Genomic DNA, 22,435 nt, shown 5'->3' on the forward strand with positions numbered 1-22,435 from the left:
AAAAAAGCTTAAAAGAAAGTGATTGAACTGTTTCTTCTCCCTACTCCTCCATGCTCCTGTCCATTTTTCTTCTGGGTCCTCTTTCTTTTTGTCGGCTAACTGGTAATTCCTTTAGATTTGCCTTGAATCCCTTGCTGATACTGCTTTCTTTTTTTCCTTTTTGGTACTGGGGATTGAACTGAAGGTGGGCTTCACCACTGAGTTATATTCCCAGCCTTTTTTATTTTGAGACAGGGTCTCCCAAATTGCTGAGACTGACCTTGAATTTGCTATCCTCCTGCCTCAGTCTGCTGAGCTGCTGGAATAATGGGTGAGTGCCACAAACAGCCAGGGGCCCTTACTAATATCTCCTTTTTTGAAAAGTCCTAAGTGCACCCTCAGTTTTTCTTATGTTTACAATCAGATTTAGATTTGTAGGCCATCTTATTTCTTCAGCTAATTTTGGGAAAGCAAAACAAAATACTCTCTATTACTAATGCAGTCTCTAATCTAGCTGATTGCAGTTTAACAAATATGACTACCTTTAACACTTGGAAATTGAAATTGAGCATATGCACAAAATGACTGGGTGTATACTTTTTTCTTTTTTCAGTGCCAAAGATTGAACCCAGGGCCCCAGCCCATTTTATTTTTTATTTTGAGACAGAGTTTCAATAAAATTATTTTGGGTCTCACTAAGTTGCTCAGAGTCTTGCTAAATTGCTGAGGCTGGCTTTGAATTTATGATCCTCCTGCCTCAACCTCCAGAGCCACTGTGATTACAGACATGTGCCATTGCACCCAGCTTAACTGAATTTTTCTAGGTTAGTTTCTCAGGGTTTATAATGTTCTTCTCAGGTAGAAGAGGGGCTAGGTTCATGGTTGGGAGCAAGGATGGGGCTCTGACCTCCACTCCACATGACCTGTTTAAACCCCTTATTAATGACCTGCATGAGCACGTGGCTGGCACTGTGATCTTTTTCTCCTCTTTGTCTCAAAGCAAGGAGATGAAAGCCTTATTCATTTGGAAATCTTAGCACCTTCCATAGTAGCTGTTTGTTTATAAATATTGAAAAAGTAATTGGATGCTAATCAAAGTTGTTGATGGGATTGAAGTATGGATGACATTAACTAGGTATGGTGGTGCACACCTGTAATCCCAGCAGCTTAGAAGGCTGAGGCAGGAGATTGCAAATTCAAACCCAGCCTCAGCAACTTAGTCTCAAAATAAAAAATAAAATGGGCTGGGGATGTGACTTGGTGGTTAAGTGTCCCTGGTTTTAATTCCTGGTATCAAAATAAATAAATAATAGTAAGTAAATAAGGATGTCATTGATTGAAAAATTTATATGACATGAACTTTAAAACTACAATAGCCAGGTGTGGTGGCATTCACCTATAATCCTAGCAACTGGGGAGGCTAAGGTAGAAGGACTACTGGTTCAAAGCCAGCCTCAGGGTGGGAATGCAAATTGGTGCAACCATTATGGAAAGCAGTATGGAAATTCCTAAGAAAACTTGGAATGGAACCACTATTTGACCCAGTTATCCCACTCCTCAATTTATATCCAAAGGACTTAAAATCAGCATACTACAATGACACAACCACATCAATGTTTATAGCAGCTCAATTCACAAAAGCTAAACTATGGAAGCAACCAAGATGCCCTTCAACAGATGAATGGATAAAGAAAATGTGTGAAAATATATATATGATGGAATATTACTCAGCTTTAAAGAAGAATGAAATTCTGGCATTTGCTGGTAAATGGACAGCATTTAGAATATCATGCTAAGTGAAATAACTCTAATCCAAAAAACACCAAATGTCAAATGTTTTCTCTTATATGCAGAAGCTAATTCATAATAGGGGGATGGGGGATAGGGAAAGAATAGTGACTTTATATTAGATAGAGGGGAGTGAAGGGAGGGGAAGGGGCATGGGGGAAGGAATGACAGTAGGGTGAAACAGTCATTATTACCTCATGTATCTGTATGACTGCATGACTGATATGATCCTGCAACATATATGATCAGAAAAATGAGATATTGCACTCTAGTTATGTACGATCTATCAAAATGTATAAATGCATTCTACTGTCATGTACAACTAATTAGAACAAATAAAAGCAAGCAAGCAAGAGCGTCTACTCTCCATCTATACAGAGTATATGATCAAGCTCCACCTCTTTTCTTTTTTAGTACTGGAGAGGTACTGTACCCCTGAACTGTGTGCCCAGACCTTTTAAAATTTTTTTTGTTTTTGAGACAAATTCTCACTAATTTGCTGAGGGTCTCACTCCTTTGCTGAGACTGGTCTCGAACTTATGATCCTCTGGCCTCAGTTTTCCAAATCATCTGTTTTCTTTCTTGTCCTCAACCCATACTTCTTCATTGTAGTTTTAAAAAAATTCCGTTTTTACTATCATTCCTTTTATCAGTCTGGTTTTGGTGTAGGTTTTTTAATTTTTTAGTATTCAGGGTAGAACCCTGGAACTCCATGTTGGTTTTTTTTTTTTTTTCTTCCTCCTCTTTTTTTTTTTTTTTTTGCAACCGAATCTTACTACATTGTCCAGGCTGACCTTCAACTTGCCATCCTTCTGCCTCAGCCTCCCCAGTAGCTGGGATTATGGGCATGCACTGCCATGACTGACTTGAAGAGAATTTTATTGTACTTTTCTAGATTGTAAATATTTTTCTTCTTGTTTACAGAGTGTTTTGGAAATCAAGAAAATGGAATGAGAAAAAATCAACATTTGAATCGGATGAGAGTGTTTCAGTTCTACCCAGAAGAAAGCATGTTAGGAAGGTCAAAGTTTTGAAACGTAGAAAAGATAGCGAAGAGTATCAGGAAGACACGCAAAGGATCACATTCCCCTGTTCCTTATGCAAGCAGGAAATTGACATGACCGGTATTTTCTTCCATAAGAAGCATCATGAAGCTCTGGCTACACTGGGTTTCCAGTGGATGGGTGGGAGGAAACTCCCATCTCCAGTCCTTGAGGCTCAGAGACTATTTATAATTTCCCAACTGTTGTCGACTTTTGAGTTCAATGAAAAAATCCTACAGAACACTAATAATGCTTTTGAGCTACTTGGGAAAAAACAAATCCCGTCATACTATAAGATTTTTGATAACATTGATGGGAGTTCTGTATCTTCTCAACAGATATCTCATCTATTGATTAAAGGAGTAGCCATCTGTGGAGATGGCAATGCTGCATGGAAAGTGGACATGAATGACAGATTCACCATAATGAATAATTTTGGCAATAAGCCCAACGTGTGTTTCTTTGGTTTGTTTGACGGACATCATGGTGCCTCAGCAGCAGACTTGGCATCAGTGGAACTCCCGATTTTACTTCTCCATCAGCTTTCCAGATTTGATCCTTCCTACCAAATGACGACTGAACAGCAACGAGTAGTAAATTCCTTCCACACCGTGTTTAGAGAAGAGTACACAGCAATAGAAGACTTCTTTTCCTCCACACGCAAAAGGCCAAGAGCACAGAGGTATGAGTACGAGGACATACACAAAGCATTTGCAAAAGCATTTTGGAGAATGGATAGGCTTTTACGTCTTGGAAGGAATGAAGTTTCCAGGGTTCGATGGAGTGGCTGTTCTGCAGTTACTTGTATTTTGGAAGGCAGCATTAAAAATCCCTATGCTGATAAGAATTGGAAAGAAACCAATAACTATGATGGATTGCCAAAAAGCATCCCTTCTCAGATGATGCCACAAATAATTTCAGGAGTATTACACATTGCAAATGCTGGTATGTATGTGTTATAGCAATAGATAAAACCTTAACATTTTTGATTCCTGGCAGTAAAACCCTTCATGCTTCCAGAATTATTTAATAGTCTATTTAGTGATTTATTAATGCCTAAAAATTACAGATTTTTTTTTTATTGTAAACAAATGGGATACATGTTGTTCTCTGTTTGTACATGGCGTAAAGGCATACCATTTGTGTAATCATAAATTTACATAGGGTATTGTTGTTTGATTCATTCTGTTATTTTTTCCCTTCCCCCCCCACCCCTCTTTACCCTCTATACAGTGCTTCCTTCCTCCATACTTGCCCCCCTCCCTAACCCTAACTCTAACACTAACCCTTCCCTCCCCCCCATTATGTGTCATCCTCCACTTATTAGCAATATCATTCGTCCTTTGGCTTTTTGAGATTGGCTTATCTCACTTAGCATGATATTCTCCAATTTCATCCATTTGCCTGCAAATGCCATAATTTTATCATTCTTTATGGCTGAGTAATATTCCATTGTATATATATACCACAGTTTACACAGATCATTTTAAGAAACAATAACCAAGTTGTGGTGGTACATGTCTGTAATCCTAATGATTTGGGAGGCCAAGGCAGGAGGATCGTAAGTTTGAAGTCAGCCTCAGCAAATTAGCATGGCCATAAGCAACCTCGTGACACTCTGTCTCAAAATTAAAAAAAAATAAATAAAAATAAAAAGTGCTGGGCTGGGGATACAGCTCAGTTGGTAGAATGCTTGCCTGTCAAACAGAGGTCCTGGGTTTAATCCCCAGCACTGCAAAAATAAAATAAAATATAAAATAAAATATAAAATAGTGCTAGGGATGTACTCAGTGGTAGAACACCCCTGGTCAATCCCCAGTTCCAAAAAAAAAAAAAAAAAAAGCCAGTTTAAATGCAGATTGCAGGTACAAAAACAATTTTAAATATTTTTCAAAGAGACACAAATAAAATGTGACAAAAAGATTGTTTCCCAAATGAAGTAGTGATAGAGTTGTTGGTAAAGATGGAAAGAAAATATACTACTGTATTAGTCAGCTTTTTGTCACTGTGTTCGAAATACCTGACAAGAAGAACTTAAAGGAGTAAAAGTTTACTTTGGGCTCATGGTTTCAGAGGTTCAGTCCAGGGTCAGCCCAAGGTGAGGCAGATCATCATGGTGGAAGGGCACAGCAGAGGAAAGCCGCTCAGCATGTAGCAGCAGGGAAGCAGAGAGCGAGCACAAGAGGAAGGGGCCAGACACCAACAGAGTCCCCCAAGACCATGCCCCCAGTGACTCTCCTCCTCCTAGCCATGTCCCACCTGCCTACAGTGAGTTCATTCAAAATATTAATCTATCCACAGATGAGGTCAGAGCCCTCATAAACCAGTCATTTCACTTTTAAATATTGTTGCATTGCCTAACACAGGAGTCTTTGGGGGAACATTCCAGATCCAAACCATAACAAGTACATAACACTTAGATGCAAACAAAACAAAAAACACTTGGCACATTTACTTTGCTCATAACAATAGCAAATTGTTTGATTATTCTTAGTTTAGCTGTTCAAATGGGTCAGTTATTCTGATAACTAATACATTCGTAATAGATCATCCTCATGCTCACGGGCCAGCGAGCATCAGTTTTAACTCAGAAAGGGTAACAGTTTGTGCTGCAATTTTATGTGTGTGTATTCTCTTCTCCACAAATTTGACTGAATTTTCTTTCTTTCTTTTTTTTTTTTTTTTTGGTACTAGGGATTGAAATCAGGGGTGCTTTACTACTGAGCTACATTTTCAAACCTTTTATTATTTTTTTATTTTGAGACAGGGTCTCCCTAAGTTGCTGAAGTTCTCAATAAGTTGCTGAGGCTGGCCTTGAACTTGTGATGCTCCTTCCTTAGCCTCCCAAGTCACTGGGGTTATAGGTGTTCTGCCTCCATGTCCAGTTTGTTTCTTTTATATTTATTTTAGGAAACAATTCTTTTGACCTTCAAAGCATATTTTATGTTTATTTATTTATTCATTTATTTTTTGACTAGGGATTGAACCCAGGGGAGTTTAGCCACTTTTGAGACTGGGGGCGGGGGGTCTCAATAAGTTAGGCCAGCCTTGAATTTGTGATCCTTCTGCTTCAGTCTTCCAATTATTGCTGAGATCATGGGTGTGTGCCACTGTGCCCTGCTGACCTTTGGTTCTTAAAGTCAGTTTAGGAGTTTGCCAAAATGGAAAATCCAGAGGTAAAGGATCTTAGAAAAGTTAACCTGAGTTCCAGGAGTTGCTTAGGTAGTATTCCATGGCCCTTTCCACAGAAAAAAATGATTATTTGTGATAATCTTTGCTTGCTGAATACTGATTAGAGATTAGTTTTTTTTCTCATTTAGTCTTATAAGAGTACTAATATCTAATTATATCTAAGTGTTGTTAACTGAGTATTTCAGATGAGAAGTGGAAAATTCAGAAGGTGAGATGATCTGTTCCAGGTTTCAGAGGCACAGAGGCAATGAGGACTAGCCCTGGAAATCCTCCCATGATTTCATGCTTCAGAGACCAGGAGGCTAGGCCAGGGTGCATGGTTTGTGGACAACGTGGAATTCCAAGGGCCACATAGTTACAAAATCCATTACAAGGTGGGCTGGGGAGATAGCTCAGCTGGTAGAGTGCTTGCCTCGCAAGCACAAGGCCCCGAGTTTGATCCCCAGTACCGCAAAAAAAAAAAAAAAAAAAAAAAAAAAAAAAAAAATCCCTGACAAGGCCAAGTCCCCTGAGAGTTAGCTGTTTCTGATCCCTTCCACTTCTGGGTCCCAAAGGCAGAGGACTCGGGATTAACGGATATCAAGAAACCAAGTGCAATGCCCCCTGCCCCAGGGTGGTTGCCATTTCTGTCTCTACCTGGAGATTCCGAACAACTTCAGAGCAGGCTTACTTCAAGGGTTGGTGCTTTTCAGATTTCAGGTCGACCTAGGAACTGACCCCATAGTTTTGGAATTTTGACATCTTTTAGAAAGTATCATTTGACACAGGAGTCTTATAAATTAAACGAGAAATGACGAGATAGTCAATATTCAATAAATAGACACAACTATAAATGTACACCATGATTCATTATTTCTAAACTCTTTGCTGTTTGGTCAGTTCTAATCTCTAGGTCAAACATTTCTCACATTTTAATTTTCAAGTCTATATAATTGTGTTTAACTACTTCATGTATACAACCTGCTTTTATTGGTGGTGGTGGGGTACTAGGGATTGAACCCAGTGGTGCTTTACCACTGAACCACATCCCCAGACCTTTTTTTTTCTGTGGTGCTGGGGATCGAACCCAGGGCCTTGTGCTTGCAAGGCAAGCACTCTACGGCCTGAGCTCTCTCCCCAGCCCCCCAGCCCTTTTTTGTAATTTATTTAGAGACAGGGTCTCACTGAGTTGCTTAGTGCTTCACCATTGTTGAGGCTGGCTTTGAACTTTTGATCCTCCTGCCTCAGCCTCCCAAGCTGATGGGATTATAGGGGTGTGCCACAGCACCTGGTCAGAAATTTAGTTTTTAAAATGACTGAACAGTATCTAAAATGCTTTCTTTCAGGAGCATTTCTGTGGCAAAAATCATGACTGAATTGCAGAATGCATTTTTTTTTCACACACTGTTTTTGTCTTAAAATGTAGGCTGCTGGGCATGGTGGTGTATGCCTGTAATCTCAGTGACGTGGGAGGCTGAGGCAAGATCACAAAGTTGAGGCCAGCCCCAGAAACGTTTTTTATTGAAGTCCTAAGCAACTTTTTCATTTTTGCAGTGCTGGTGATTTAACCCTAAGCCTTGCACATGCTAGGCGAATGTTCTACTTCTGAACTATAACACCAATCAAGAACTAGGCTTCTTTTTTTTTTTAAATATTTTCCGATACTGGGGATTGGACCCAGAGGGACTTAACCACTGAACTACTGAGTAACATGTCCAGGCATTTAAAATTTTTTTTACTTTGAGACAGGTCTTGCTAATTTGCTGAGATTGTCCTCAAACTTGCAATCCTTCTGCTTCAGCGACCTGAGTTGCTGGGATCATATGCACTACCATATCCAGGTACATTTTGTATTTTATAAAATAATTATCCAGATGCAGTGTCATGCACTGTAATCCCAGTGACTCAAGAGGCTGAGACAAGGAGCATTACAAATTTGAGCCCAGTCCCAGCAATATAGGGACAACCTGTGTCAAAAAACAAAACAAAGCATAAAAACCCAAACCAAAAATGAGCAGGGGTTGTAACTCAGTTGTGTAGCATACCTGGGTTCAATAGTGCGAAACAAACAAAAGAGAAACAGGTATAATTAGAGCAAAGGAATTTTCTTGTTTGAAATTCATAAAAGATAAAATTTCTAAAAAATTAGGTTTGTGTATAGTTCTGGAATTTAAACACTATTTACCTTTTAACAAAACATGAACTGATGAAATCATTGAATAAGTGTTGAATTTGTACATGTGTAAAAAGTTAACTTCTGAACTTTCCTTCCTTCCTTCCTTTCTTTTTTGGTACCAGGGATTGAACTCAGGGGCATTCAACCACTGAGCCACATCCCCAGTCATATTTTGTATTTTATTTAGAGACAGGTTCTCACTGAGTTGCTTAGCATCTTGCCATTGCCAAGGCTGGCTTTGAATTTTGATCCTCCTACCTCAGCCTCCTGAGCTGCTGGGATTACAGGTGTGCCTGGCCAAACTAGCATTCTTAATTTTTGTTATCACATCTCATTTTTATTGCATTTATAATTTCTCTTCATGCTTTTTGTTTTCTTTTAATCCTTACAGGATTAAAACAGAACATACATAATTAAGTGTATATATGTATATATGCATGTATATATATATCACCAATTAAACTTTTTCCCTAGCATCAAAAACTCCACAAATTTTACATACTCCCCACCACCATCCCCAGTACTGGGGATTGAACCCAGTGTTTCACACATGCTAGGCAAGTGTTCTACCATTGAACTACATCCCCAGTCCTTTTAAGTTTTATTTGGACTTATCCAGGGTCTGGATAAATTGCCCAGGCTGGCCTCAAATTTCAGATGTTCCTGTCTCAGACTCTCCAGTAGCTGGGATTACAGTTGCCTATCACCCTGATTCTAGATATCTTTTTGGGTATGAGGTGACATCTCATTATAATTTTGAATTCTATTTCCCTGATAACTAATGATGTTGGGTATCTTTTCAAGTGCTTATTAGCCATTTGAATATCCACAAAAATGCTATTCAAAAATTTTTTTTGGTGCTACTGGAGGTTAAACGCTCAGGACACTCTATCAGAGCTACATCCCCAGCCCTTTTTGTTTTTATTATTTTTTATTTTGAGATAGGATCTCTCTAAATTGCTGAGGCTGGCCTTGAACTTGGGACCTTCCTGATTCAGCCTCCTGAGTAGGTGGGATTACAGGTATGGGTCAACACTCCTGAATTTTCCTTCTTGTCTTCCTAGAATAAGTCCTGATTGTTCATTTTATACACACACACACACACACACACACACACACACACACACACACATATATAATTTTTTTTTTTAAATAAAAAGGAGAAAGAAGTTTATTGCTTTGCTAGCAAAGGAGAAACACTCCTTCACAAAGTACTAGCAAACCAATCTAACAATATGTAAAAAAAAATTATATACCCAGAGGCTGTGCTTCTGCCCATCAGCAGGAAAGGGACTTTTAAAGAGGTGATTCAAAGGCTGCATTCCAGGTGTTTTCTGTCTGGAATTGTAATCATATCTGAGATCCGCTGTTACCATCCCCAAAGTCTGGATTACTTTGTTCCCATGGTGGGTGTGTACTCTGTGTAGGAAGTGGAAGAAAGTTAATCCTGTTTCCCTGAGATTAGGGAGGAGGAGAGATTAGGGAGGAGCAGGGAGAGAGGAAGAGAAAGAAACCTGTCCATTTTTAAAGTAAGTTGCAGTGGCAGAGCAGCAAGGGCTATAATCAAAGCATAAAGTGGACCACTGTTACATTTCCCCACTGTCCATTTCTATATTCCATTTCTATGGAAAAATGGGTGACATCTCCAAACTGCTTCCTTCTGAAAGGGGACAGAGTTGGAGGAAGTAACCCAAAGTGCTTGTTCTCTGTCAGGTGGGGCATGGACAGTGAAGGGCATTCAGCTTCAGAGCAGTCCAAAGGTCCATGGTGGCAGGTGGCAGGTAACTGGATAAGGCATACGTAGGGCAGGGATCATGCAAATGGCCAAAGCTGTTTTGACTTTCCTGAGTTCAGTTTCCTTTTTCCCATAGAGGACCATGATGGAGCAACCTGTACTGTTCAGGGAGAGAAGGCGGGAGTTCCCCGAAGCAAAAGGAGCCTCAGCAGCCGCTGGGATGATCCCTCAGTCCCTCCCTTTACTCACAGAACAGCTCCTCTGGTTCCACCCTAGGCAAACTCACCTGTCTCCAAACTCTCCCGCAGCTGGCTCTCAACAAGTTTGCCAGCACCATGAATCCTCAACATGGAAGTGAGGTTCCTTGGAGAGTCAGGCCCGCCCAGGAAAGCTGGAGCAGCGGCTGCTCTTGGGTCCCATCTGGGGTGCCAAATTTGTTGTTGAAATCTCGGTCCTTGTCCCGATGCCAATCCAATAATGAGGACACGGTTTTGAGAAAAAGGAGAATGGTGGTTTATTGCTTTGCTAGCCAAGGAGAAATAGGGGACTTCTCTCCCAGAGCTGTGATTCTCTCATGGTATATAATTTTTTTTACATATTGTTAGATTGGTTTGCTAGTACTTTGTGAAGGAGTTTTTGCATCTATGTCTCTGTTAGGATTTTATCCATCTATCGATCTAGATCTAGATCTAGATATCTAAATCTATCCATCTCTATTGATATATATATATATATATAGATAGATAGATAGATAGATAGACAGATATAGATATATAGATATAGTTAGATAGAGACATAGATATTTTCCAGTTCTGGGGATTAAACCCAGGTCATAGTACATGCTAGGCAAGTGCTCTGCCACTGAGCTAAACCCCCAGCCCCTTTATCCTCTTCAATGATATTCTCTCTTTGGTGCATTATCATGCTTTCCTTTTGTAGCCATACTTTCCTTTAACTCTTTAAATATATTTATATCTGATAAAAGTCCAATGCTGGGCTTCCATTCTTTATTTTTTTAGTTGTTCACGGACCTTTATTTTATTATTTACATGTGGTGCTGAGAATCGAACCCAGTGTCTCACACATGCTAGGCAAACGCTCTACTCTTGAGCCATGACCCCAACCCAAGGGCTTCCATTCTTATTAACTCATTCCCCACCCCCACACCCCAATTGAACTAGCTTTGTTTCTTTGTCTCACAATTTTTGTTTGTTTGTTTAAAATCAGATATTTTAAGTAACAGATTTTCCTCCCCTCCTAGGGTTTGTTGCTGCTGCTGTTCTTAAATGACTTCCCTGAACTGTCAAATCTCCATGCTTATGTGTAGCTATAATGGCTGTGCTTGGTCAGCTTAGCAGTCAGCTAACAATTAGGTCAAGGTTCCCTTCAATACTCCCTTGAACCAATAAATCTTGCAGTCATTGTTGGGATTGAGAGGGTCTGTGTTTTGTTGAGTCTGTCTTTAATAAAATGGCAGGCAGTTTAAGACTCTATATTAGCTTCCACTTCCTCTTTGGGTAGAGCCTCCAGGTCAGTCACCATGAGGATTCAGTTTCTGTGCATGTGTAAAGGCTGCATATGTGCATGTTCTGTTTTCTCAGAAATTCATGAGCTTTATAAAACCATATCTATGGATACCTCATTCCTGGTTTGTGGTACTGGGGCTTGAACTCAGGGATGCTGTACCACTCAGCCACATCCCCAGCTCTTTTCGGTTTTTTATTTTGAGAAAGAGCCTCGCGAATTCATTGAGGGTCTTGCTCAGTTGCTGAGGCTGATCCTGAACTTGTGATCCTCCTGCCTCAGACTTCTGAGTAACAGATTACAGGGGTGCACCATGAGCCCAGCGGCTCTGGGGATTTTTAAAGCTAGTCTCCTGTGAGGCCTAAATGCTTTTCAGGCAGCTGTGATTTTAAATAATTGCTGCTGTTTGTTTTTGACAAATACCTTGGGAACGGAGTTGTTTGCACAGAGTAAGTGCTGAGTCAGGTCAAATAATGACAAGATCTCCGAATGGAGTTTTTTGCAGAGTTACAAGTCAGTTCAAATAGTGACAGTTCTCTGGGGATTTTTGTTTTAAAGGGAGGTCCAAAGCTATTTTGTCTTCTGCAGAGACAGCTAGGTTGTTCAGTGTCACAGTTACCATCCTTATGAGGCAGTGCTGCTTTTTAATGCCACCACAGAGGTGAGAAGCCGTTTGAAGCAGGTCAAGTTAAAGGCCAAAAAGCCCCGCTGTTCTCACCAGTTGTAGTTGTTTTTCTTGGATAATATATCTCAGATTTTTGCAAGATGTTGGTTGATTTCTAGAAAGTCGATTTCAACAATTTTTCCAGTGTTCTTTCTCATTGTTTTTACAGAAAAGATTTTCAGCTGTTTACCCTGCCTGATACACTACGTTTTGTGTGTTTGTTTGTAATACTTTTTTTGTGGTGCTGGGGATTGAACCCAGGGCCTTGTGCATGCAAGGCATGCACTTTACCAACTGAGCTATCTCCCCAGCCAGCTACTTTTTAAAAAAAAAAAGTGTTCTTTTTGCCTTTCTTCACAAATGCATTCTTGACTCATCATATACCAGTGGTGCTGATCACTTTTTAATTTAAAAAATTTTTGCAGTACTGGGGATTGAACCCAGGGGCTCTTTCCTATTGAAATATATCCCAGCTTATTTATTCATTCATTCATTCATTCATTCATTCATTCATTTATTTATTTGAGACAGGGTCTTGCTAAATTGCCCAGACTGTCCTCAAACTTGGTATCCCTCTGCTTCAGCCTGGAAAGTTCCTGGAATTACAGGTGTGCACCTCTGTGCTGGCTAATGACCACTTTTATTTCAAGCACTACAGGTACCCTGGAACACTTCAGTTCTATTCACTCCCTCCTTACCCATATTCTGTTGCATATTTTAATTTCATAAGAAAATCCTTAAAATGTGCTAGAGATAGGGCTGGGGATATAGCTCGGTTGGTAGAATGCTTGCCTCATAAGCACGAGGCCCTGGGTTCAAATCCCCAGCACTGCAAAAAAAAAAAAAATGTGCTGGAGATAAAGCTCAGTGATAAGAGTGCTTGCCTAGCATGTGCAAGGCTCTAGATTTGATCTGATGCCGAGCATCAGAAAAAAACCAAAAACACAAGAGGTTATTATTGGCTTATACATTTTTATTTTTATTTAATTATTTTCAATTTTTACTATTGTCCACATCCTTTCTTCTTTCATCTGTGATGTTTTCTCTTCTGCCTGAAGTATATCCACTAAAATTTCTATTAGTGAGGGTTCACTGGTGGCAAATATACACTTTGTGTTATATTGTTTCTTTTTCTTGAAAGATTTTTTAAAATTTTGTGCTGGGGATTGAACCCAGGGCCTTGTGCATGTGAGGCAAGCACAATTGAAAGATATTTTGTTGAGTAAAAAATTCTAGTTTGGGCCAGGCATGGTGGTGCATGCCTGTAATCCCAGTGGCTTGGGAGGCTGATACAGGAGGATCACAGGTTCAAAACCAGCCTCAGCAATTTGGCGAGATCCTGAGCAACTTAACGAGACCCTGTCTTTAAATAAAAAATAAAAAGGGCTAGGGATGTAGGAATGTGGCTCCGTGGTTAAATACCTTGGTTCAATCCTGGGTAACAAAAAAAAAAAAAAAAAAAAAAAAAAAAAATTCTAGTTTGGCAGATTTTCTCTTAGCATTTCAAAGATATTCCCTGATAAAAAAAGACAGACATATCAAAGGTAGTCAGTTTTTTCCCCTGCTTTTAATATATTTTGGTCTTTGAAGGGGCATAATTTCACCATGATTATCTATAAAGTAGGTTTTTAAAAAATTATAAATTTGGGATATTTTGACTTCTTGACTTTGTGAATTGATATCTAACACTATCTTTTACAAATTTTGCCCCTGTTCCATTTTTTCCATTCTGGTGGTTTTTTTTTTTTTTTTTTTTTTTTTTTTTTTTTTTTTTTTTTTTTTGTGCTGGGGACTGAACCCAGGATCTTGTGCACACAAGGCAAGCACTCTACCAACTGAGCTATATCCCCAGCCCATATTCTTTCCATTCTGAAGCTGTAATTAAGCTTATATTAGACTTTCTCTATCACTAATGTCATTTAACTTACTGAGCTCAACTTATTTTTCCATGTTTTTGTATGGTAGTTTTAACAATTTCTTTACATCTCTTTCAGTTCACTAATTCTCTATTCATAAATTCAAGCACTTCCATTTTCCTAATATTTTAGGGTTTTTTTTTTTGTTTCTAGTTTTTCTTTTCTTAAACAACTTTGGCTATTCTTATGATTTCTTGTTTCCTCCGTATCTATATATTTTTTATTCTTCTTTCTGAGATGGCATCTCTAAGTTGCCTAGTCCTGAGCTCAAGTGATCCTCCTATAGACTCCTAAGTAGCTGAGACTACAGGTATGCCCCACTATGCCCAGCCTCCCCTGCTCCCTGTGTGTGTGTGTGTGTGTGTGTGTGTGTGTGTGTGTGTACTTTTTTTTTGGTAACAGGGATTGAACCCAGGGGTGCTTACCACTGAGCAACATCCCCAGTCCCCTTTAAAAAAAAAAATTTTTTTTTTTTAATTGTAGATGGACACAGTACCTTTATGTTATTTATTTATTTTCATGTGGTGCTGAGGATTGAACCCAGTGCCTCATACGTGCTAGGCAAGCTGCTCTACACTGAGCCTCAACCCTACCCCCCCAAGTCCCTTTTTAAAAAATATTTTAGAGACAGGGTCTCCCTAAGTTGCTTAGGGCCTCACCAAATTGCTGAGCCTGGCTTTGAACTCGAAATTCTCCTGTTTTAGCCTCCTAAGTTGGTGGAATTACAGGTGTGAGGCACTGCACCTGGCAGCTTCCATATATTTTTAAACTGGTCTTATTTTTAAATATATTACACATTCACTTAATATTTTGTGTCTGCTAATTCTAATGTTCAGTATCTTTCTATCTGTTTCTGCTATGTGATTTCTGCTAGCTTTCTGTCCTGGTGTTTGATTTCACTTTTTTCTTGTTGTTGTTGTTTGGTACGGTGGATTTAACCAGGAACCCAAGGTGACTCATTGAGTTGCTGAGGCTGGCTGTGAACCTAATATCCTCCTGCCTCAGCCTTCCCAACTACTGGGATTACAGGTGTGCACCACCGTGCCTGGCCTGCTCATTCTTTTTTTTCCTAAAAACTAATTTAATTATATCATAGTCATAGAATATACATTATGATTTAAATTTTTAATTTATTGACTTATTTTTATGACTCGGAATACAGTCTATCTTGTTTAAATGTTCTCTGTGTACCTATTATTGTTTTATACACATCAATGAGGCCAAGTCATTGGTGTTATCTTTCCAGTCCTCAGTGTTCTTTACTGATCTTATTTTATGTTGACTTCTTCGTCATCAGTTATTAAGAGAGTTTGAAACTGACTATATTTGTTGATTATTTCCTCTTGAATTCCCATGAGATTTTGCTTTCAGAATTTTGAAGAAATAATTAGATATATGCTTAAGAATGCTAACGTTTGCTTGTTCAATTGATCTCTTATAATTATGATATATTCTTTATCGATTTTTCTTGTCTGAGGTCTACTTGTTCAACAGTAGCGTAATCACTCCAGCTCTTTATTTCTATCATGTCTTTTTCCATTCCTTTACTTTTTTTTTTTTTTTTTTTTTTTTTTTGTGGTGCTGGGGATTGAACCCAGGGCCTTAGGCAAGCACACTACCAACTGAGCTAGCCCTCCATTCCTTTACTTTTAACATATTTTTGTCTTCATACTGAAAAGAATTTATTGTGTTGGGGATGTGGGCAGTAGCAGCATGCTTGCTTTGCATGCACAGGTGCTGAGTTCAATCCCCAGCACAATAAAATAATAATAATAATAATAATAATAATAATATAAAATTAAGCTGGACATGGTGGCATATGCCTGTATTCTAGTGACCTGGGAAGCTGAAGCATGAGGATTGCAAATTTGAGGCCAGCCTTAGCAACTCAGTGAAGCACTAAGCAACTTAGTGAGACCCTATTTCCAAATAGAAAATAAGAAGAGGAGGATATGTAGCTCAGTGGTAAAGTACTCCTGGGTTCAATCCCCAGGTCCAAAAATAAGAAGTAAAAAAAGTAAAAAGGGCTGGGGGTATAGATCAGTGTTAGCACACCCCTGGGTTCAATCAATCCCTAGGACTTGGGGGAAGAAAAAGCAGTATATATTTGGGTCTTGCTTTTTTAGTAATTCTGTCTCTGCCTCCCCCCCCCCCCCCCAATTATTATTATTTTATTTTTTCTCTTTGGCTTTTAATTGGGTGTTTATTCTATGTACATGCAATATGATTGGTGGTATGGTAAAATATGTTCCATCTAGTCTTTAATACTTTTTTTTTTCCTTTTCCTTTTTTTTTTTTTTTTTTGCAATACTGAGGATGGAATTCAGGGCTCTGCATGTACTAGGCACACACTCTTTTCATCTTGTTTTTGAGACACAGCTTCCTCAAATTGGCCAGGCTGACTTCTATCTTGCAATGCTCTGCCTTAGACTTACAAGTAGCTGAGATTACAGGCATATGCCTCAGTACCTGGCTTACTGGCTTCTTCTAAGGTTTTATTATATCTCCTTTGATGAATTATTAGCTGTATTTTTTTTTTTTTTTTGGTACTGGGGTGTACTACACGTCAGTCCTTCTGTCCATCCATCCATCCGTCCTTACATTGGGGATCGGACACAGGGGCACTTTAACACTGAGCTATATTCCCAGTCTATTTTGGTTTTTCTTGTGAGACGGGCTCTCGCTAAGTTGGCAGATCTGGTCTTGAACTTGCAATCCTGCCTCTGCCTCCACAGTGGATAGGATTACAGGTGTGTGCCACCATAATTGCCTTGATTTTCTATTTTGAGACAGGGTCTCACTAAGTTACTGGGATTACAGGCATGCACCACTACATCCAGCCAGCTATAACTGTTACTTAATAGTTTGTTTTATATCATACTTTATTATTTTTTAATTTTTTCTTTTTTTAGTTGTAGATGGACAATTACCTTTATTTTTATGTGGTGCTGAGGCTCAAATCCAGTGCCTCCCATGGGTTAGGCGAGTGCTCTACCACTGAGTTACAATCCCATCTCTTATATTATACATCTTCAATGTCTCCAGTCTACATTTAAGTGGTATAATACTTGGCATATAGAATAAAATCCTTACTATAGTACACTTTCATTTATTCCCAACTAGACTTATTGATTATATATGTAGTATATTTTCTCTATCACTTTTTCTATTAAACTTTAATTACCTTTTACATAATTTCAATTAAAATGATATATGTATAGATGTAATATGGGCCTTGTGATGAATTCTTAACACAAGACTTTATTTGCACCTCTGCTTTTTAAAATAAATGTTCATTTGGTATAGAATTCCATGTTGACAGATTTTTTCATTTAGTATGTTAAAAATCTTACTTCACTGCCTTCTCACTTGTATTGCTGTCACCACTTTCTCTGTTCCTCTATACATAATACGGTTTCCCCCTTGTGGCTAGTTTAAAGATTGTTTTTTGCTTTTAAGCAATTCATGATGTATGAAAATTACTTTCTCACCTCTCTCCTTTCCCTAAAGCACTCAAATTTATGTGCTTGAGGCTACTTGAAATTTGTCCCTGAATCATTAATGCTCTTTGATTTTGAAATCTTTTCTATGCTTTGTTTTGTAGTTTCTATTGCTCTGTTTTCAATTTCACTAACCTTTTCTTCAATAGGGTCTAATCTGCCATTAATCACATCTAGTGTGCTTTTCATTGTAGAGCTCACCCTGGAGTACATTAGACTGTTTCCCTCACAAAGTCGGAGATAACCCAGTAATTTTAGAAAGTAGTTACATTATTGCCTTCTGCCTAAGAAACACTCTGAAGCCAGGCATTATGGCACATACCTGTAATCCCACTGAGACAGAGGCAGGAGGATTAAGTCTGGGAGCAACCTGGGCAAGTTAGCACGACCGTTTCAAAATAAAAAGGGCAGAGGATATAGCTTAGTGAAAGAGCACCTCTGGGTTCAATCCCCAGTACTACCCTCCCACCCCCCTATCCCCCTAAAAAAAGCATTTATTATAGTTACCATAAGGATACTTGAGCATCATCACAAAGCAGCTCTTTTTAACCCCAAGATTATTGTCCCTAAACATTCTGCTCTTCCAGTGACTTATATTTTTGTTCTGGAAACATTTTCTCAAAAGCTGGAAACTTTACATTAGGAATTTTAACTCTTATGCTCAGATTAAAATATTTGTGTAATGGTCGAGTGAGGTGGCTCAAGCCTATAATCCCAAACTACTTGGGAGAATGTAGTAGGAGTTCAAGGCCAGCCTGAGCAATTTAGTGAGACCTTATCTCAAAGTAAAGAGGGCTGGGGATGTAATTCAGTGATAAGAGTACTTGCCTACTATGTGAGGTTCTGGGTTCAATCCCTAGGGTTTCCCCCTCCACAAAAAAAACCAGAACAATTTGTGTAAGTTTTCATCACACATTTTATCACTTGGCTAGGCATTCTTGTTTTCCCTACACAGATGGTACAGGAAACTTTTTCCTTTTTTTTTTTTTTGGTACCACAAGTAGGTGCTTTACCACTGAGCCACATCCTCAGCCTTTTTTTTGTTTTTCTTTTTGAGACGTAATTGGCATGCACCTCTGGGAGGACAGACTATGCAAACTCTCAGTAGAGACAAAATTAAAACCCAAATAGCTGTTTATCAGTTGCGGGTAGTGGCAGAAAGATCACCAAACTTGAGACCAGCCTTGGCAATTTAGTAAGACCCTCTCCTAAAATAAAAACTAAAAGAGCTGAGGATGTGGCTTCCATGGTTGTGTTCCTGGGTTCAATCAAGTTATTGACCATTCTACCATTTTAAGTTCATATTTCTACTGAAGTTGTGTTTGTTTTTGTGGTGCTGGGGACTGAACCCAGGGGTGCTCTACCACTGAGATACATCCCCAGTCCTTTTTGAGACAGGGTCTTGCTAAATTCCTATGCTGGCCTTAAACTTGCAATCCTCCTGCCTCAGCCTCCTAGGAGCTGGCATTATAGGCATCTGCCACTGCACCTGGCTAACCTAAATTCCTTTCAAGTCAAATTGGCAGGGAAGTGTGCCTTTTCTTTTTGTTGAGCGAATTTTGGCTTGCCACATGCTAGTGAACATTTAGGAAGTCAATGGTATTAACTGTTCTGAACCAAATTCTGTTGGATTTTTCATAGCACTATTCATATGTACACACAAAATTTTTTCTAATGCCAAAGAGGTACTGAACCTTGCATCCAAATGTTGTTTAATCAATTGGCATGTTAAGTACCATTTCCATGCTGCTTTGCCGATTAATAATTTACAACTCACTAAAAATCAAGAATTATTTTACCAATTTACCTTGTGTAACTAGAATGATCAGCATTAAAACATTATTGGTTATTAAGAAATAACCAAAGTAATACATAAATGAAGTCTAATTTCAGAACTATCATTTACATAGCTCTCAGGTTCCCAAAATACCTTTTATTTTTATTTTCTTGGTACCAGGGATTGAACCCAGGGGTGCTAAACCACTGAGCCACATCCCAAGCCCTTTTTTATATTTTAGAAACAGGGTCTCTCTGAGTTGCTTATGGCCTGGTGCTAAGTTGCTGAGGCTGTCTTGAAACTCACAATCCTACTTCAGTCTCCCAAACTGCTGGGATTACAGGTGTGCATGCATGGCTATATCACTTTTTGGTCCCAATTCACAAACATAGACGTCAACAATTCATATTATGTAAATGAGCCAATGTTATTAGCATATATCCAACGCTAATTTCCTCAAGTTAGGCTTTCTGTCTCATCACTTACATGAACCACAGCCTTCTTTTCTTCCCAGCACTGATGGCCTCACACACTGAGGCAAAGCACTTTAACCACTGAACTACATTCCCAGGTCTTCTAAGGCTAAATTCCTTTATCTAAATAAAATGGATGGCTTAAGTCAGTCTCAGTGGTACACTTCTTTTATTCCAGCTGCATGTGAGGCTGAAGCAGGAGGATTGAAAATCCAAGGCCAACCTGGGCAACTAAGTGAGTTCCTACTTCAAAATAAAATTTAAAAGGGCTTATGATGTTACTCAGTGGTAGAGCACTTGCCGAGCATGAGTGAGGCCCTGGGCTCAATCTCAAGCATTGCAAAAAAGAACGCTTAGAAATGAATCCCTGTAAGCAATAAAATTCTGATCCTAAGTGCAGCAGAATAAAGTCAGAACATTCTATCTAAAGTAAATTTGGCATACTAATCTATGAATTTACTTCTAAGGATACAATATTTAAACAAGACTACTAACCCCATCTCGGAACAATTTTTTATAAATCATAAATGACTGTACCAAGAACATAATTATGTTCCTAAAAACTCTGAGGAAATATTTTTTCCTAGGAAACAAAATAAAACCCTGTGACTTTTAAAGAAACTATAATTTTAGTAATACTATCATCCTTTAATCTGTTCAGAGCATGTTTAGACTTTAAGACTAATGAAACACACATCATGAATTCAAGTACGAACAAATTACTATCAACTCTTTTAACATTTCAGTTCTCAAAGGAGGGGTTTAAATGTTGTGGCTGCCTATTTTCCACTTAATACATAAATACATATTTTTTTCCACACATTGAAGGAACCTAATAAGAATCAAATTAACAGTGGTTATGAAAAGTTAGAATGCTACTGTACCTAAGTACATTCAGATTTTAACTTCAACCAATTACACAACTGTCAGACTCTGCTTTAAAAAAAAAGTGTTTTTAACTGAAAAAGCATTTATTTAAACATTTAAAAAAATAAGATCCTGCTACATGGAATATATGTTGATTATAAAAAAGTTCAACGACTCCAAAATAAACATTCTGAAGCTGTTTCATAAAAAAACTTTGATTTAGGAGTTATTTTTAATTATCTGTGGTTTTAGTTATTTTAATACCAAACCCAGTATTTTAAACAGTAAAATTGGTTTCTCAGTTTGAAATCTAAGTAGTCATAAATCATTCAGTATACATATTTAAAAATGTTTACATGGCCTGCTTTCTGTTTAGCACTAAAATCACAGCATTAGTAATTGATACAACTAGTTATTAAATCTCTAGGACAATTTTTCATATTTTTAAATCATCTTTTAGGTAATGTACAAGCAGTCTTATGCAGAAATGGAAAAGGTTTTTGCCTAACCAAAGAACATACTACACGAAACATCAAAGAAAGAAGAAGAGTACTTCAGAATGGAGCAGTGATCAGTTCAAATGAACCGTATGGGCTCCTAGAAGGGCAAATAAAAACCACAAGAGGACTAGGATTTCATGGAAGTCTCAAACTGAAAAAATTCATTATCCCAGCACCTCAAACTATTTCTATTCCTATGGATGACTTATGTCAATTCCTTATCTTAGCAACTAATGGACTCTGGGAAGTTTTGGATAAAAAGGAAGTCACTGCAATGGTAATAACACTGTTTCACATGTATAAAGAAACATATGCCTCTATCACACAATTAGAAGCTCTATCATCTACAGGTCCTTTGTCTCTTTCAAAAAGTGGCAGAAGTAATACTGAATTTGAGGGTAATATCCATGTATTGTTTCAGCGTGAACCTGAATCTAAAGAATGTGTGTCAACCACAAATTCCAAAAACTTGTCTGATTTAAAATATTCTGAATATAGTATTGATGATCCTAAAAATGTAGAAATACCTTCGCCAGCAACGACTAGCAGTGAGAGAGAAACTCAAGGACTAACCAGTGCAGATGATGTGCAAACAAGTGGAAAAGAATCACGCGTTAAAAATTTCTATGAAGGTGCAGCTGAGTATATTAGCCATAAACTTGTAAATGCTGCTTTAGAGGCTGGGTCCAGAGACAATATTACAGTTATGGTAATATTTCTCAGTGGAAGTGAATATCAGTTGCTGCCATAAAAAAATAAAGTTCTAATTATCCAGATTACCAAAATATAATGCAACAAAGCAATTTGTTTATGAAGCAGATGTTATGATGATACATCAATATAATGTAAATAATTTTAAGTAGTAAAATATAAAAGCGGAATTTAGGTTATATAATATCATTTACATATGTTCACCACTTTATGCCAAAAAAGAGAAAAACCAGCACTTGCTTTTTATACCACTTTATTCCAACCTGAGCACCTCAATATAAAACTAAACACTGGTGAACTGTTTTCCTTACTAATCTGAATTACTGTAAAATGTACAAGTTCTGCTAGCAGTCCAACACTTAAATAGATTAAATCATCTGACACATGGTAGATTTCATATAATGAAAAGACCTAAAATAATTAGTGCAATATACTGAACTGATCAAAATAAAATGGACTTTGAAAAACAAGGTTGCAAGATTGTTACTAACATTGCAATATTTATGTTACAAATTACAGGTACATTGTTTATTACGGTTCTAGCCATGAGGAACAACTGAAGCCCCTTTCTTTCAAAGGAGGAAGAAATAATTAGCTGTTTTAGTAACTGT

General features: G+C 38.2%; 1 protein-coding gene across 1 annotated transcript; it reads left to right on the forward strand.

Annotated features, from left to right (window-relative positions):
* Positions 1 to 306: 306 nt before the first annotated feature.
* On the forward strand, positions 307 to 22,277 carry PP2D1 (protein phosphatase 2C like domain containing 1; the record flags this gene model as incomplete). Its single annotated transcript, XM_079116163.1, has 4 exons — positions 307 to 310; positions 2,182 to 2,191; positions 2,692 to 3,755; positions 21,074 to 22,277. 4 exons carry the CDS (start codon positions 307 to 309, stop codon positions 21,862 to 21,864), a joined length of 1,869 nt encoding a protein of 622 aa, XP_078972289.1. The 3' UTR covers positions 21,865 to 22,277.
* Between the last annotated feature and the right edge of the window lie 158 nt (positions 22,278 to 22,435).

Source organism: Sciurus vulgaris, assembly GCF_902686455.1.
Source record: "Sciurus vulgaris genome assembly, chromosome: 16".
NCBI classification, from domain to species: domain Eukaryota; kingdom Metazoa; phylum Chordata; class Mammalia; order Rodentia; family Sciuridae; genus Sciurus; species Sciurus vulgaris.